This window comes from Microtus oregoni, unplaced genomic scaffold (genome assembly GCF_018167655.1).
Source record: "Microtus oregoni isolate MIOR12 unplaced genomic scaffold, Mior012 000054F_ref0000373, whole genome shotgun sequence".
NCBI classification, from domain to species: domain Eukaryota; kingdom Metazoa; phylum Chordata; class Mammalia; order Rodentia; family Cricetidae; genus Microtus; species Microtus oregoni.
Window position 1 is genome coordinate 12,376,699 of NW_024543830.1, and position 16,405 is coordinate 12,393,103.

The 16,405-nt window shown below is 38.7% G+C and overlaps 1 protein-coding gene across 3 annotated transcripts in view; it reads left to right on the forward strand.

The window, feature by feature from the left end:
• Positions 1-16,405, forward strand: part of St7l (suppression of tumorigenicity 7 like) — an 86,110-nt gene that overhangs the window by 47,345 nt on the left and 22,360 nt on the right. Inside the window, exons 12-14 of one of the 3 annotated variants that reach the window (XM_041638119.1) lie at positions 6,450-6,600; positions 11,006-11,098; positions 15,544-15,683. In XM_041638119.1, the coding sequence (XP_041494053.1) occupies positions 6,450-6,600; positions 11,006-11,098; positions 15,544-15,683 (384 nt within the window). Of the gene's footprint in view, positions 1-6,449; positions 6,601-11,005; positions 11,099-15,543; positions 15,979-16,405 lie in introns of those variants that run through there. The other 2 variants (XM_041638120.1, XM_041638121.1) reach the window with 2 other exon arrangements.

Here is a 16,405-nt window from a genome sequence, read left to right on the forward strand (position 1 = left end):
GAATGTGCACTGAGAACACTAATTGCAGAGATAAATTGGTTCTTCATGTGCATGACTGATCAAGAGCAAAGGACCTTAATTTCAGATGTCTTCAGAGAGATTTTTCTTTAACCTCTGCCTTTAAGAGGAAGATTATAAAGCATTATCATTACTTCAGGTCAGAATTATATTGCTTTTGGTCAAAAGCTGTTGTAAGATTTACAGAGTAATAGAAAAGAGTAATCTAAGGATAAATTATAAAGATCAAAGCAGTTGAAAATTAAATTGAATTTGAGTGTAAGCTTGGGTATGATTTAGACTCTTAAAGAAACCATCCATGCACAAAGGCCCTGGGTTCGATCCCAAGCACTGAATAAAGGGGGAGAAGGGACAGAGAGCAAATGTTTGACCATATATCATCTTATCTTTTAATTATAGCTTCCAAAGTAGCTTAATTTTAATATGTTTAGTGAAAAACAAGGGGCTAAAGTATATATTTAGAAACTAGATTTGTGCCAGACATTTCTCCATTTATTACCAATACAATAATGGGGTTATTCAGAGGTCATTTAGGAGGTCCAGCAGATGCTGGCTTTGGCTTGTATCCAGCTATATTTTATTTGCTGATAATTTCCAAATCTATATCTTTTAATACTGGTTTTCTTCTCATCTACAGACTTGTATTTTCATCTAATAAAAGTAATTCAGATATTTTATTGTTTCAAACTGAATTTTTGGATGTATTTTACTCTTATTTCTTCATTTTGATTTATGACTTCATTAGCCCTTTCATTCGTGTGTGTGTGTGTGTGTGTGATAGAGGTGATGGTGGATATTAACTGTGTATACCAGGCTGACCTCAAACTCACAAGAGTCTCTTTGCCTCAGCCTCCTAGTTCATGTAGAATGCCACTATGCCTGGCTTCCCTACATTACTTTTTCCCTCTGCCCTTTTCAAAGGACTAGCATATTATAGCCTTTAAAAAGTCTTTCAGATCTAGGCGTCACCATTCTCATTGACTATTGTGCACCTTCACTCCCCACTTTTAAAAATACATGTTATTGTTGCTTTTATTACTGAAACAAGGGATTTTTTTAAATGTTAAATATTTCAAAAATTTCTAAAGTTAAAAAAACAAGTTCATTATTTAGCCAACTTCTACTTTCCAAAATTAACTATTATTTCTCCTTATTGTAAATGTTATCAGACATTTATATTCCTATCCTCTTTCCTCCCTACTCCCCCACCCCAAGACAGGATTTCACTGTGTAGTTTAAGCTGGCCTTGAATTTGCTAGAGTCTAAGGCTAGCCTCAGACTCATGGTCTTCCTGCCACAGCTTCCTGAGTGCAGTGGTTACAAGTGTTCACCACAATTGCCAAGTACTTTATATGAATTTCTAAATATCTAGACGTGTCTCAAAAATGTCACCATTTCTCGTGTGGACGACTAGACAGATTCCCCACTGATCTTCCTGCTATTGGCCCCTCTCTACTGTATTGCCAGTTTTCTACCCAACTAGCAAATTTCACTTCGCTCTAAGACTTCTGTGAAATCTCTGCTCTTTACAGGCTGAGAACCAACCCTTTAGTATTACACTAATGGGAACTCTTCAGTCTGACTGACAGTCTTCGCACCACTTGTTTTGCTTCTTATCTCAAGTCAATGTTCCTGGATTAGTCGTGTCTTATTATATCTCCCTATTGTTGTATATATATCCACTCTCTTCTCCATCTGCCATTCTCTAAGCTTTTGTTCACCCATTGTCCTATTTTTTTTAAAGATTTATTTATTAATTATGTATACAGGGTTCTTCCTGCACATATCCCTGCAGGCCAGAAGAGGGCACCAGATCTCATTACAGATGGTTGTGAGCCACCATGTGGTTGCTGGGAATTGAACTCAGAACCTCTGGAAGAACAGTCAGTGCTCTTAACCTCTGAGCCATCTCTCCAGCCCTGTCCTATTTTTTTTTTAATGGTTTTTTGAGACTGGGTTTCTCCATGTAACCTTGGCAGTCCTGAAACTCACCCAGTAGGCCAGGCTGACCTTGAGGAGAGATAAGCCTGCCTCTGTCTCCCAAGGCGCGTGCAGCTGCCACCACCTGGCCCCTTGTCTTAAAGAAGTCTATTTTAGTTTACTAAGCTGAAGCATGTGTTCTGGCTTAAATATGGAATGTCTCATGTATTTGCATTTGAGCATTTGGTTCCTAGCTGGTGGTACTGCATTGGGAGGTTATAGGACCTTTTGGTCTAGATGGCAAATATAGGGCTTCAGGGTTCAAGGCTGTCTTTGTGTTTAGCTCAGGCTCTCTCCTTCCTGTTCCAAGATGCAACTAGTAATATCTCAATCTCCTGCCTCAACTGGACCAGCCATACCGGCCACTGCCTTCCTTACAATAATAGATTATATATCTTATACTAGAGTCAAGATACATCTCCTCCATTAACTTGCTTCTTTCAGTAACAACCAGCAATGGGGTCATTGCTGTGATAAACAGGACTACATGTTTACAATTAGTTTGTAGGAAAAATGTGGAAAAATTTAGAGCTGTGACCTAGAGAAGCCCTGGAGCTTAATGGGCCTCCCTGGTAGGGGTTCAGAAGATCAGAGCACTAGAGATGCATACAGTAAAGGCCAGTGTTGGGGAGTTTCAGAGGGAAATGAGGACTACTGAAAATTGGATTAGATAATTCATGTTACATTTCAGACAGAAGGTCCTGAAAACTAGGGTGAGACTGAATGAAAAGTAGTATTCTAGAACCTGCAGCATGTCTCAGTGGGGAAAGACACTTGCTCCCAATTTACTCAGGAGATCTGCTACTACTATTACTATTGCCTAATCATCATCATCATAATAATAAGTACAACAATTAAGAGAGTTTTGAAAACCGGGAGCAACAGAAGACAACATGTAGCATTGGCGCTAGCCTCCACGGTCTCACTTGTGTGCTTGCACACACAGTCCCTTATAGAAGTGTCCAAGTAAAAACTGATGGACGAATCTGAAGACATTTGTTGTGTATATCAGCTTATTTCAGGACTGTTTTAGGTGGTAGACTGCACTAGGTCATGCAGAGAGTCTGTAGGGTAGAGTTTGTGTTGTTCATTAACTTAAAGTCTACACTGGTAACAGAAACGCCTGAACAGCAATTTCTGAAGGACATAAAATGAGTATTGGAATAATGTTATATCTTATTTTAAATGCACTTTTGTGTATTTATGCTAGGGACTGAAGCCAAGGCTTGGAATGTGTTGAGGACATGCCCTATATTGAGCTGTCCCCAAGATCCACTAAGTATAGATACAAAAAAAATTCTGTTTATTGGGGCTGGAGAGACAGCTCAGTGGTTAAGAGCATTGCCTGCTTTTCCAAAGGTCCTGAGTTCAATTCCCAGCAACCACATGGTGGCTCACAACCATCTGTAATGCAGTCTGGTTCCCTCTTCTAGCCTGCAGGCATATACACAGACAGAATAGTGTACACATAATAAATAAATATTTAAAAAAATTCTTTTTATTTTATGAGTGTTTTTCCTGTATGAATGTATTGCATCATGTGCGTTCCTGATATCCACAAAGACTAAAACAGAGCCTTGGATCCCCTGGAACTAAAGTTATAGATGGTTGTGAGCTGCCCTGTGGGTGCTGGGAACCAAACCCAAGACCTTTGAAAGCAGTAAGTGCTTTAACCACTGACCTAACTCTCTAGCACAGGTACTTTTTTAAAAACCGAATTTTTTCTTATATTTTAGGACCAAATTTTACCTTAGTAGAAATTGAAAAAAATATTTTGCTTTAAAGTCAATTTGAAAAGGACATTAGCTCAGTGGTTAAGTGTTATTATGCAGTGTGCTTGGCAGCCTGAGTTCCAGCACTGACTCCAAACCAAAACAAAATACAAATCGTATTTTAAAATTATGAATTATCATTTCCTATTAAATGTGCCATATTTATTTATGTACTGTGTGCATTGACAAACAAGTGTTTTCTGGACATATTCAATTGATGTGCTTTCTGCCTACATAGTCCCAAACAGTAAATACCACTTTACTTTGTGTAAAGCTTTCACATTCTAAGTGAAAATGAGTGGGGCTTTCCCCCGAACCCCGCATTTCTAAGTTAGAGTTTTAGTAGAAAGGACGTGATTTAAGAATTAAAGTTTTCCTCTGTATCTGCGACACTGGTCTGACGATGCTCTCCCACTGTGATAACACTGAGCTTCCTCCTGAAGAAGCTCTTAGTGCACTTGCAAGGAGCATGAGGAATCGTGTCAGAGGTCAGCCATTGGAGTCCATTTTCCCACAGCCGCCTGGTGTGAGTGATCTTTTACTGTGTTTCAAAAAAATGGGCCAGGATTAGAGAGGATTAGAAAGAATATTACCCGCCTGAATACAGGCCCAGGGCACTGAGGAGAGAGAACCCAACCAGGCAGCAAATGGGCTTTGCCTGACCAGGAGGCAACCTCTGCTGCATTCCTTTTAAGAAACTGAATGGGAAACGTTAAGTACCCAAATTGGATTAGTAAATAATCTCATAGTTTGTGACATCTGCTAAAATAAATTGATGAGCAAACTGCCTACTTACACTTTGAGGAGCCAGAGACATCAGGAGTAGGAGTAATTGAAGATGGGCAGTGATCTTAGTGATGCATGGAGAGACGCACTTCATAAACAAAGAAATATCATTCCAGATGTATTGGTACAATGAATATGTTAGATTAATTGCTAAGGCTTAAGGATTTGAAATCTTTACTTTTTTATTTCTAAGATCCTCCCTTGCTTTCGTTGGGCCTGTGCTTTGAATGTATCTTCTGTTCTGACATCTGCTCACTCCCAGTGTAATTATCCTCATTCTGATCCTCTTTAAATATCAACTCAGATCAACATATACTTATTGTACATCTCAGCATTACCATCCCAAGGTGTCTACTCAAGAGAAATGAAACTGATTTATACCAAAGCTTGTGTATAAATATTTGTTAAAGTATATTATATTACCATTTGCTTTTGTTTCTTGCTTGCTTGCTTTTTCTGGTTTTTGTTTTGTTTTGTTTTTGAGACAGGTTCTTATGTAGGCCACCCTGGCCTTGAACTTACAGTGTAGTCAAGGATGGCCTTGATCTCTGACCCTTCTGCCTCTACCTCCTGAGTATTAGGACTACAGGTGTGCACCACCATCTTTGTTTTACGTGCTAGGTATCAAACCCAGGGCTTCATGCATACCAGGCAAGCACTCTATGTCCCCAGCCCTGAATTATTCTTTCTAAAAGCCAAAATGTAGAAAGGGCACATGTCTAACAGCTAATGACTGGATAAGTAAACATGGTGTATTTATGAGGACTGTTATTTGACTCTAAAGAGAAATGGGGGTACCACTATGTGTTGTGACTTAGATGAACCTCCAAACTGCTTAGTGAAAGAAACTAGTCACACGTTTCCACAGATATCATATAATATATTCTAACAGTATTATGATAATATGAGGGATTAGCGCTTGGCTCAGAGGAATGAGACATGAGGAGTGGACCGAATGGTGTCAGAGGGTCCAGAGTCCCTCGGGTGATGTATGTGTACACACTGACTGCGGTGGTGGATGCACTTTTTTTAATATAATAAAAACCACTGAGTTCTCAAATAATCTAACTCTATGTTATGTGAATTATATCTCAACAAAGCTGTTTTAAAAACAAGACAAAATTAGGGGCTGGAGAGATGGCTCAGAGGTTAAGAGCATTGCCTGCTCTTCCGAAGGTCCTGAGTTCAATTCCCAGCAACCATATGGTGGCTCACAACCATCTGTAATGGAGTCTGGTGCCCTCTTCTGGCCTGCTGGCATACACACAGACAGAATGTTGTATACTTAATAAATAAATAAATATTTTAAAAAAAACAAGACAAAATTAGTATTTCCTATTGCTTTGTAATTTTTAAGGGCCCTACCACAATCTGATTATAATCATTTACTTAAGAAATCTGTTTTTCTCATTACAATATGAGGGGTTTTTGGTGTTCCGTAGTGAGCATATTGTCTTGTACTTAGTGAATATAAATGAATTGATTTTACCCCACAGTTAAGTTTTCTACCCATTAAATAGGAATAAAAGAAAACAGAATTGAATGATGCCACAAAGTACTTTCACTAAGTTGTATTTTATGATTTTATGTTTATTTGGGGTTTTTTTTGGAAAGTATTTTCTCACATTATTTCCTCAATTTAACTTTCCATTTTAGATTTTGCAAGGTCACATAAGCTGTTTGTCAATTTGTTTTTACCTATAGGAAATTCTCATTTTGGAAATTTACAAGTATAACAAGTACTTTAAACAAGTTTTCAGTTGGAATTGCATGTTATTTTAACTAGTTTAATGTGTGTGTGCCTTTAAACCAATTTGTAACATTTACAAATGTTTGTGGATGTTTGCACTTAACACAATTTAATTTCTTGGTGTGCATGTGTTGTTTTTGCAGTACTTACTAGAGATGAAAAGTTTAATTTTACCTCCGGAACACATCCTGAAGCGAGGAGATAGTGAGGCAATTGCCTATGCTTTCTTTCATCTGCAGCACTGGAAACGGATAGAAGGTGCTCTGAACCTCTTGCAGTGTACGTGGGAAGGCAGTAAGTGTTCTTGGCCAGATGTAATGCTAATCTCTCTTAATGTTTATTGCATCCACATGCAGTCTTTTCAAATGATTGTGTGAGTTTCAGGACTTGAAGTAGTTTCAAATGATTTTTTGTGGCATTATATTTGGTAGAAGAAATAATTTGAGGGGCTGGAGAGATGGCTCAGTGGTTAAGAGCATTGCCTGCTCTTCCAAAGGTCCTGAGTTCAATTCCCAGCAACCACATGGTGGCTCACAACCATCTGTAATGAGTTCTGGTGCTCTCTTCTGACCTGCAGACACACACACAGACAGAATATTGTATACATAATAAATAAATAAATAAATATTAAAAAAAAGAAATAATTTGAAATATATTGAGGTCACTTTAGAAAAAGCAGATAGAGGAACTCTTAGGATATTTTGCTAAAGTTGAGTATTGTAGTGAGAGAAAATGAAAATGTATGCCTTTTAGCTTATAAGCTTTATTAATGTGATTAAGTTTTGTTACTTTAGTTATTTGGTTTGTTAGTTTCATTTAGTTTTTGTGATGAGGTAAGGAAGGTTGAAACCAAAGCCTGATTATACTAATAGCATATGTTGTATCATTGAGGTGTACACCCAGCCCTGTTCTAAAACTAAAAAACAAACAAAAAGAAATAAAGAGAGAGAGAGAGAGAGAGAGGGAGAGAGAGAGAGAGAAAGGGAGAAGGAAGGAAGGAAAAAAGGAAGGAAGGAAGAATAAACGAACGAATGAAAAACCTGGTTTATGAACAGGAAACATGTCTCAGTTATAGCACTTGTTGCTCTTGGAGAGAACCCGAGTTTGTTTCCCAGCATCCACATGGTGACCACAACCTTCTGAACTCCAGTTCTAGGGGATTCATTGCCCTCTTCTGACCTCCAGTGGCACCAGACACACAGTGATGCGCATATGTACATGCAGGCAAAACATTCATTCACATAAAATTAAATAAATTTTACAGTATAAAAATAAGAAATGGTCTGGTTTGTTGTTGTTGTTTTGTTTTCAACTGTGTTACAACAGTTGTTCTGGTTTTTTTTCTGTCACTGTGATAAACACTATGGCCAGTAGCAACTTTTATTCTATAGTTTACAATCTGTCATTGAGGGAGCCAAAGCAGAAACTCAAGGCAGAACCATAGAAAGGAACATTTTATTGGCTTGTTCAGCTTGCTGTATTAGATAGCACAGACCCACATGCCCAGGGTCACCACCCACAGTGGGTTAGGCTCCCCTACCTCAATTAGCAATTGTGACAGTGTCCTGTGAACATGCCCATTGGCCAGTCTGGTGGAGGCAGTTCCTCAGTTGGGGTTCTCTCTTCTCCGGTGATCGGTTTAGGTCGAGTTGACGGTCAGCGCAGCAGCTCTGTTGGTTTCCTCTCCCCCTCAGTGTCTCGTGCGGTTCAGGCAGGCCTCAAGCTCACTGTGTAGCTGAGGATGATCTTAAATTTCTGATTCCTGCTACCACCTCCCAAGTGCTACAACTGTAAGCCTGGACCACCACACCTGGCTTTAGGCTGTGAATGTGGTGAAACATTCTTTACATACAATTTACCACTGTAGCTGTCTGAATCCAGTTCAGGAGTGTTGTGTGTGGTCACATTATTGAGCACCTGCCATCAACTTTCATTTCCAGAACCTTTCATCTTACCAAACTGAAATTCACATAATATCTTCTTTTTAAGATTTAATTTAATTTAATTTTATGTGCATTGATGTTTTGTCTGCATTCATGTCTGTGTAAGGGTGTTAGATCCTTGGAACCTTAGTTACATACAGATGTGAGCTGCCATATGGGTGCTGAGAACGGAACCTGGGTCCTCTGGGAGAGCAGTCAGTACTCTTAACCACTGGGCTTTCTCTAGCCCACACATAATATTCTTCATTCTCACCTTTCTGGACCCTTTCAGTGTTCATAGTTCTGACTCATGAGTTTAGGTACTTCATATAGTGTAGTTACACAGTAATTATCTTTTTGGATTTCACTTATTTGGCATAATATTGACAATGTTCATCTGTGTTGTAGTATGTGTCAGTATTTTGCTTTTTTTTGTCTGGGTTTTGCTTTGGTTTTTTTCTTTTGAGACAGTCCCACTCTGACTGTCTGACTGGCTTACCATTTACAGTGTAATTGCCCTTCCCCCTTCTTCTTTTCTTTGAGACAGGCTCTCACTGTTGCTCTGGCTGCTCTAGACCGTTATTCTTTATCTAAAATGTGTTTATTTGCATTATAACAAAGAGACTAGCTAATTAATTGCTGTACTTTTTGTCTTTTGACCCATGCATTGTCATTCAGTAATATCTATTAACCTTAGGTGTGCTAAAATCATGAACATTGTGCAGAGAAGACACAAGTACTTTAGGAAAACTGCACATATAAACCTATGGTCATAACTTAAAACTGTCTTCTAGATGTGAAATGCTAGCAAAGACCCTTCTTCCTTTCCCTCTTTACCATGCCAGTGGACAATGCTAGCTCCCAGAGGTAGACTACTGAAGGTCACTCCCAGAAGACAGTTCTACTGATTGTTCTATGTTATTGTGTGTGTGTGTGTGTGTGTGTGTGTGTGTGTGTGTGTGTGTGTGTGTATTGGGTTTTTTGAGACAGGGTTTCTCTGTAGCTTTGGTGCCTGTCCTGGAACTAGCTCTTGTAGACCAGGCTGGCCTCGAACTCACAGAGATTCACCTGTCTCTACCTTCTGAGTGCTGGTATTAAAGGTGTGCATCACCACTGCCTGTACCATTATTATATATTTTTAATGGAAGCACTCAACATCTGCCAGATACCACTTAAATCGTTAACTCCAAGTAGAATTCAGTTTCAGCATATGTATAGTGTCTTCATAATTCGGCAGTTTTGTTTTGTTAGATGCTATGACTAAAAGAAACAACATGACAGAAATCATTGTGGGGCAGGAAATGATGATGATGATGATGATGATGATGATGATGATCCAGTCCCAAGGTAGAGAAAGTGTGCAGTGTCCCAAAGGTTCCTAATTATAGCTCATTCGTAAGAAATGTTTTAAGATGGATATCTTCATGTTGCCATTCAGGTCAGCACTGAACTCGAACTCATGCAATCCTCCTGCTTTGGTCTCCTGAGTAGCTGGTACTACAGGTTCAAACACCACAGCCTGTTGAAATTAGGTTTACTTTAAAATGAAGTAAGAATCAAACTTTTCAATTTATGTATATTTTCTCAAATTTCTGAGTTCTTAGAACTGTTTGGACCCACTAATTAGTAAGTCATATTTACTAAGGCCCCAAGGTAGAATACAAGTTTAGTGTGCTTGGGACCCTGCATTTAATAACCACTGCCACCACCATCATCAGTAAGACATGAGGACATCATTATCTGTGCACCAAGAGTTTGGAAATCTGTATAACCACTTATTAACAACAACCATACTGTGCTTGACAATAGAGAACTAAATCAAATTGAAATTTCGTATTGAATGCTTTTGAATAGTTAGGCTTCTTTTAGCTGATTATCAGGTGTTCAAAGCCAGGGACTTTCTCATTCATTTCACGTATGTGTCTATTACCTGGTATTCTGCTTGGCCCTGGAGGGGTTTTCACCAAGTGTATAATGTATGCTACATTCCATGCATCTTGATAAATGACTTCCTTCCTTACGTGAGCACTGATTGTTGAATGACACTGGGCAAATAATGACTTTCATGATCCCTGAAGCAGATCTGAATAGTCTTTTTTTTTTAATTTATTTTATTTTATGTGTGTGGGTATGAGACTATGCATTCTTGTAGAAGACTTTGGTGAGCCTCATCGGTAGAGTACTAAGCCAGCAGAACTCTTGTAGCTTGAGAGCACAAGTATACTCATGTACTATTTCTTTTTTTTTTAGATATTATTTATTTATTATGTATACAATATTCTGTCTGCGTGTATGCCTGCAGGTCAGAAGAGGGCACCAGACCCCATTACAGATGGTTGTGAGCCACCATGTGGTTGCCGGGAATTGAACTCAGGACCTTTGAAAGAGCAGGCAATGCCCTTAACCGCTGAGCCATCTCTCCAGCCCTCAGTACTATTTCTTGAAGATTCTTAAGGAAGCAGGATTTATAGTAGTGGAGTTGAGGCCCTGACTGTGATGAGGAGACCGAGACAAAGAGGCCTCGGCTGATGTTGTTTTCTAGCATTCATTCCATTTAGGCTCACACTAGACCACTCGCTCTTCTCTTAGTAAATCTTAGTCTTTCCCCATGCGCTCATGTGCTCTTCTGCTCATTTTTGTTTCATCTAAAATGTCTCTCCAAAAAAGAAGATAAAATGCTTTGTGAAAAAGTTATAAAAATATGTCTGCAGAATAGGTTTGATTTATAGCATAGATGAGTGAGATAAAATTGAATGCTAATGTATTTTTCTTTTCAGCTTTTAGAATGATTCCATACCCATTAGAGAAGGGACATCTCTTTTACCCTTATCCCAGCTGCACAGAGACCGCTGATAGAGAGCTATTGCCGAGTAAGTAAATACTTCTGTTTTATTCAACTTACAAGTAATTGCTTAGGTTATTTTTAGATTGGTTTCTGTGTTAGTCACCTTTTTGTTAGTTTCGTGTGTGTGTGTGTGTGTGTGTGTGTGTGTTGGGATTGTTTTGTTGTTGTTGCTTGTTTGTTTGTTTGTTTTCTTTAAGAGAGTGTCTAACTGTGTATCCCTGCCCTGGAAATCACTATGTAGATCACAGAAGCCTTGAGCTCACAGAGATTCCTCTGCCTCTGAGTGCTGGTATTAAAGATGGGCATGCCGTATTAGTTGCCTTTTTGTTACTGTAATGAAATACATGATGCAGGGTTTGTGAAAAAAGATTATTAAACTTGGGTTTTAGAGGTTCAGAATGTACAAAGCAAAGCTCAGGCTCTGAGTAGGGACTGCCCCTTGGCAGATCAGCCAGTAAAGTGCATAGCAAGGGCAGAAGCATACGTGCAAATAAGCAAGTGATTCTGTCTTGAATCAGAAAGAGGGAGGGGAAGGAAAGAAGGAGAGAGGGACCGAGGGAGGGAGGGAGGGAGGGAGGCAAGCTTGCTTCCCACAATCCCTTCTATTGGCCCAAGGTCCTTCTACTAGACCCAACTCTTAAAGGTTCCACTTCATAATTGTGCCACCCGAGGGCCCAAATTTCTAACACATGGATTTTTGGAAAAAACACACAAAAGGTGTTTTCTACTTTAAATTTTTTATTATATTTTTATTTGTCTGTGTTTGTACACATGTGTGTACAGATGCCCACAGAAGCTAAAAAAGGATGCTAGAGTGTATACAGGAAGTTGTGAGCTGCGTGGCTGCTGTGAACTCAGGCCCTCTGCAAGAGCAGCACTCATAACTGCTGACCCATCTCTCCAGCTTCTTTGTGTGTGTATGTGTTCACATTGTTGTATGCATGTGCATGTGGAGGTCAGAGGTCAACATTGAATGTCCTGTTTGATGGTTTCCATCTTATTTTTTCAACAAGGTCTTTCACTAAATCTGGATCTCAAATTCACCTAAGCTGCCTGGCTAGTGGGCACCACAGATCTGCCTGACTGTGACTTGCTAACTCTAGAATTATCGGCATGTGGCATTTGGGTTTTTCCGTGGGCCCTGGAGCTGTGAACTCAGGTGCTCATGCTTGCACAGCAAGAATTTTACTCAGCCACCACACCAGCCCCACAGCTCTCAGAGAGCTTGTGTTTTACCTCTGTGTTTGTGCCTAATCCAGTTAGCTGTATACTAGAAACAAGCTCAGCTTATTTGAATAGAATTGACAGGGTCCCTGACATTTCTTTCTCAGTCTCACAAAAGAGACTAAGGAGTTTCATTTCTAGGTAACCAAAGGAGTCCTTTACAAGGCTAAGATTACAAGGGAGTACTGTGTCGTATAGGGTAGAACCAAGAGGGCATAAAATTTTCTAAGGAGCTAATGGCAAGAAAGCAAATGAAAATCTAGTGGAGGAGTAGTCAGAGACAAGAACTAGATATCCTAGTAACTAAGGAGAAGAAAAGTCCCAGTGAGGAGTCGCCGCTGAGATACCAGGACAGGCAATTACTAAGAAGAATCTATTGACTTTGGCAATTGGGAGGTCATTAGTGAGAGAAATTGCATTTGCCTACTTAAGGTGGGGTTAACTATTATTTTTCCTAACTGTTATTTTTCCATTTAAAAAGGAACAGATATTTTTAAGGTCAAGAAATCAATTTTTAAGTCAATCAATACACAAGTGTATACCTGGGCATGGTAGCACATGTCTATAATCTTATCTAGCCTTTGGGAGACTGAGGAAGAGCGAGGTATGTGAGTTTGAGACCAGTCTAGGCTACATATAGCAAGGCCTTGTCTCCAAAAATACAGTGTAATAACAAAAATTTTCATTGTAATAAGATAGTACATTTTTACTAAAAGAATTAGTATTTCTTTTTTAATGATTTATTTATTTTTATTTCGTATGCATTGGTGTTTTGCCTGTATGTATATATGTATGAGGGCATCAGATCCCCTGAAACTGGAGTTACAGTCAGTTGTGAGCTGCCATATGAGTGCTGGGAATTGAACCTGGGTCCTTTTGAAAGCAGTCATTGTTCTTAACTACTGAGGCATCTCCCTAGCCTACATATTGAGGTATCTCCCTAGCCTACATATTGAGGTATCTCCCTAGACTACATATTAATATTTCTTATACCAGAACCAGGAGCTACAAGATCACATAGAGTTTTTTTAACATAGATTTTTAAAATCTTAATTTATTTTTCATGTATATGGGTGTTTGGCTGTATATATGTCTTCATGCATGTCCTATTCCTGAAGAGGCCAGAAGAGGACATCAGATCCTCTGGAAACGGAGTTACAGATGGTTGTGAGATGCAGAGTGGGTGCTGGGAATTAAACCTGGGTCCTTTGGGAGAGTAGCCAGTGCTCTTAACCACTGAATCATCTCTCCAGACCCCAGTTAGGTTTTTTTGATGAGCCTTCATTAAGTCTTAACTCCATACAGGGTACAAAGCTCCAGGACACAGACACAGAGGGATATGCTGGAGGGTGTGTTTGATTATAGTATATGTTCTTACAGTATATTTTTCTGTTTCTGACTGGTGGAATGAACAAATTTTTAATAATGTGGAGTTCTAATACCCAGGAGTACTTAATGGTTTTTGTTTTTAATTCTCCTTCAGCCTTGATATGACTTACAGCTTTCTGGAATTTGCTTATAGACTCATAAGTGGAAAGTTGAACTATTCCCCCTAGTTCATATAGCTATTTTGTCGTCTTTTATGCCTCCTGATAAATTTTTCTTTACAAGCCAGTGATGAAATTTGAACTTTTGTTCCAAGGGAGTGTTTCTGTACTAGTCAGTCATCCATTATATTGATGTATTAGCCAAACATTGACTGACAAGTGAATCTACAGAGTAATCCAAAAAGAAATAATTAGGTCTCTCCTACAATATAAAAGTCTCATATTTTAGGAAGTTTTGTTACTAAAGCTGTGCAGTCTTTCTATTGTAAAATGAAAACAATACTACCTATCTTCAGGTTATTTCAACAATTAAATGAGAACTTTAAAAACCATAAATGCTTTAGGGTTTAGTTAATACTAATTTTATTGTGTTATTCCCCACCTTCTGAAATTCCAGAGTTTGTTTCTCTGTTTGCTGGAAGTAGTCATCCACTCATGGATGAGGGACTGAGCAGAAGGGATTGCTGGTTGTCTGGTGCTGAAAGAGCAACACTGACAGCTTTTAATGCTTTTTAGCTTTTACCAAGTTGAGTGCTATTGTGCTTTTACATGAAGTATGGCTGGAGACTCTGGAAATCTGAATTTTTAAGATGAATTTAGGTTTTTTTTTATATGTACTTTCTGGGTATAGTATAAGATATATAAAATATTGTGGCTATTGAAGGAAACTTGGGTATAACCTTCTCTGTTAATAGTTATGTTTTTAAAAATTGAAATTTATAGCTGACCTTGGTTCAGCATGGAATTAGTCATTCCTTACTGCTGCAGGATATTACATCAGGAATTCCTAGGTTGGTGTCCTAGCAGTCAACTTCCTGACTAATGAAGTCTTCGCATAGCTCTCGTCTAAAAGGAATTTACTGAGCACCTACTGTGCATTGGGCACGCGGATAGGTTTCGCTCTAGATCATTTATCATCCAAGTAGTCTGAATAATATCTAAGTACTTGAATAAAATTGATAATGAGAAATGAGACAAACATCAGAAAAATAATACTCAAATATATAAATGTGATAAAATAAGGCAAAGAACTTCAACTATGGCCGGAGCCTTGGCTTCTTAGTTCTGTTTCCATAGCAGTTGGTGAACTGTCATGCATGGAACATAGTAATAATTGAGTAAAATAATATATTAAGCAATGATTCTGGGAAATTCCCCAAGACATGTCTATCTCTTTATCTCTACACTACTTGCTGAGCTTTCAACGAGCAAGAATTAATAACAACTCACATTTATTAAGTGCTTACACTGTTCTTCATAACAGCTCCATAGCAACTTCTACAGGGTTTAGAGCAAGCTAATAAGCGACAAGGCTCTTTTTCAAAACCACCCAGCATGACTTTATAGTTCACGTTCTTTCCCACGATGCCCTCCTGTTCCCAGACCCCAATACGGTCACCTGACTATGCAGATATACTGAAGAGCTTTCTCTTGCCTTTGTTCTTGTTATTTTTTTAACCACATTTTAAAAATATTTTTTATTGATTTTTATTGAGCTCTACATTTTTCTTTGCTCCCCTTCCTGCCTCTCCCTTTCAACTTCTCCCAAGGTCCCCATGCTCCCAATTTACTCAGGAGATCTTGTCTTTTCTACTTCCCTTTAGCCACACTTTTAATTTTCAAAGCTAGGTTTAACTTAAAAATATTAAAATTGGCTTGTGCTGAAATAAAACTCACTCTTAACAATTTTTCCTTGCAGCTTTTCATCATGTTTCTGTTTATCCAAAAAAGGAGCTTCCTTTCTTCATCCACTTTACAGCAGGACTCTGTTCTTCTACAGCAATGATAGCGTTTCTCACGCACCAGTTCCCTGAAGTCATGGGTGTCTTTGCTAAAGCCGTGAGTATGATCTCAAGGACTTGTGTGGAGTATTTATAACACAGCACGGGAAAGCCTCTCTGGTCTGTCTGTGCTGACCTACACGAACCATGAAAGATGCTCGGAAACGGCGAGAACTGCGCTGTAATGCTCCCACCATAAACGTCAACCGTGAATTCTGGCCGTGTGAACTACTTCTGTTACTTAAAAGTTTAAGAATACAATGCTATAACATTACAAAGTTGGCCTTTGTAATTACTTTTGGTGGTTAAGACAGCATTCCTTACCAACTAAAGAGTAATCCAATTTTTCTTTATCTTTAGTGTGTTTTCTTTGGTATTTAAAACTACTAATTTTGTGAACAAACCTTTTGATTTTTCCATTTAAATGATGCCACGAGTTCACAATATTTGCTAATTTTTAACTCCAGAGTAAAACTGTGGTAGAGAATAAGGATATAGAAGGCACACACAGGTGGGACCCTTGTTCTGCATGTAGAATATGCTTCTTTGCTCAAAGATTCTCCCAGTTTTTGTATCTGCATCCTTTTATTGACTTTTTCCAGTCTTAAGTATAAAACTATATGTCAACCTTTATTTTAATTTTAGCCCTTTAATTTTGAATTCCATCCCTATTTCCTGACAGAGGACTTGTTTGTTTGTTTGTTTTGAGGCAGGGACTCTCTATGTAGTCCTAGCTGTTCTGGAACTCACTCTGTAGACCCAGGCTGGCTTCAAATTCAC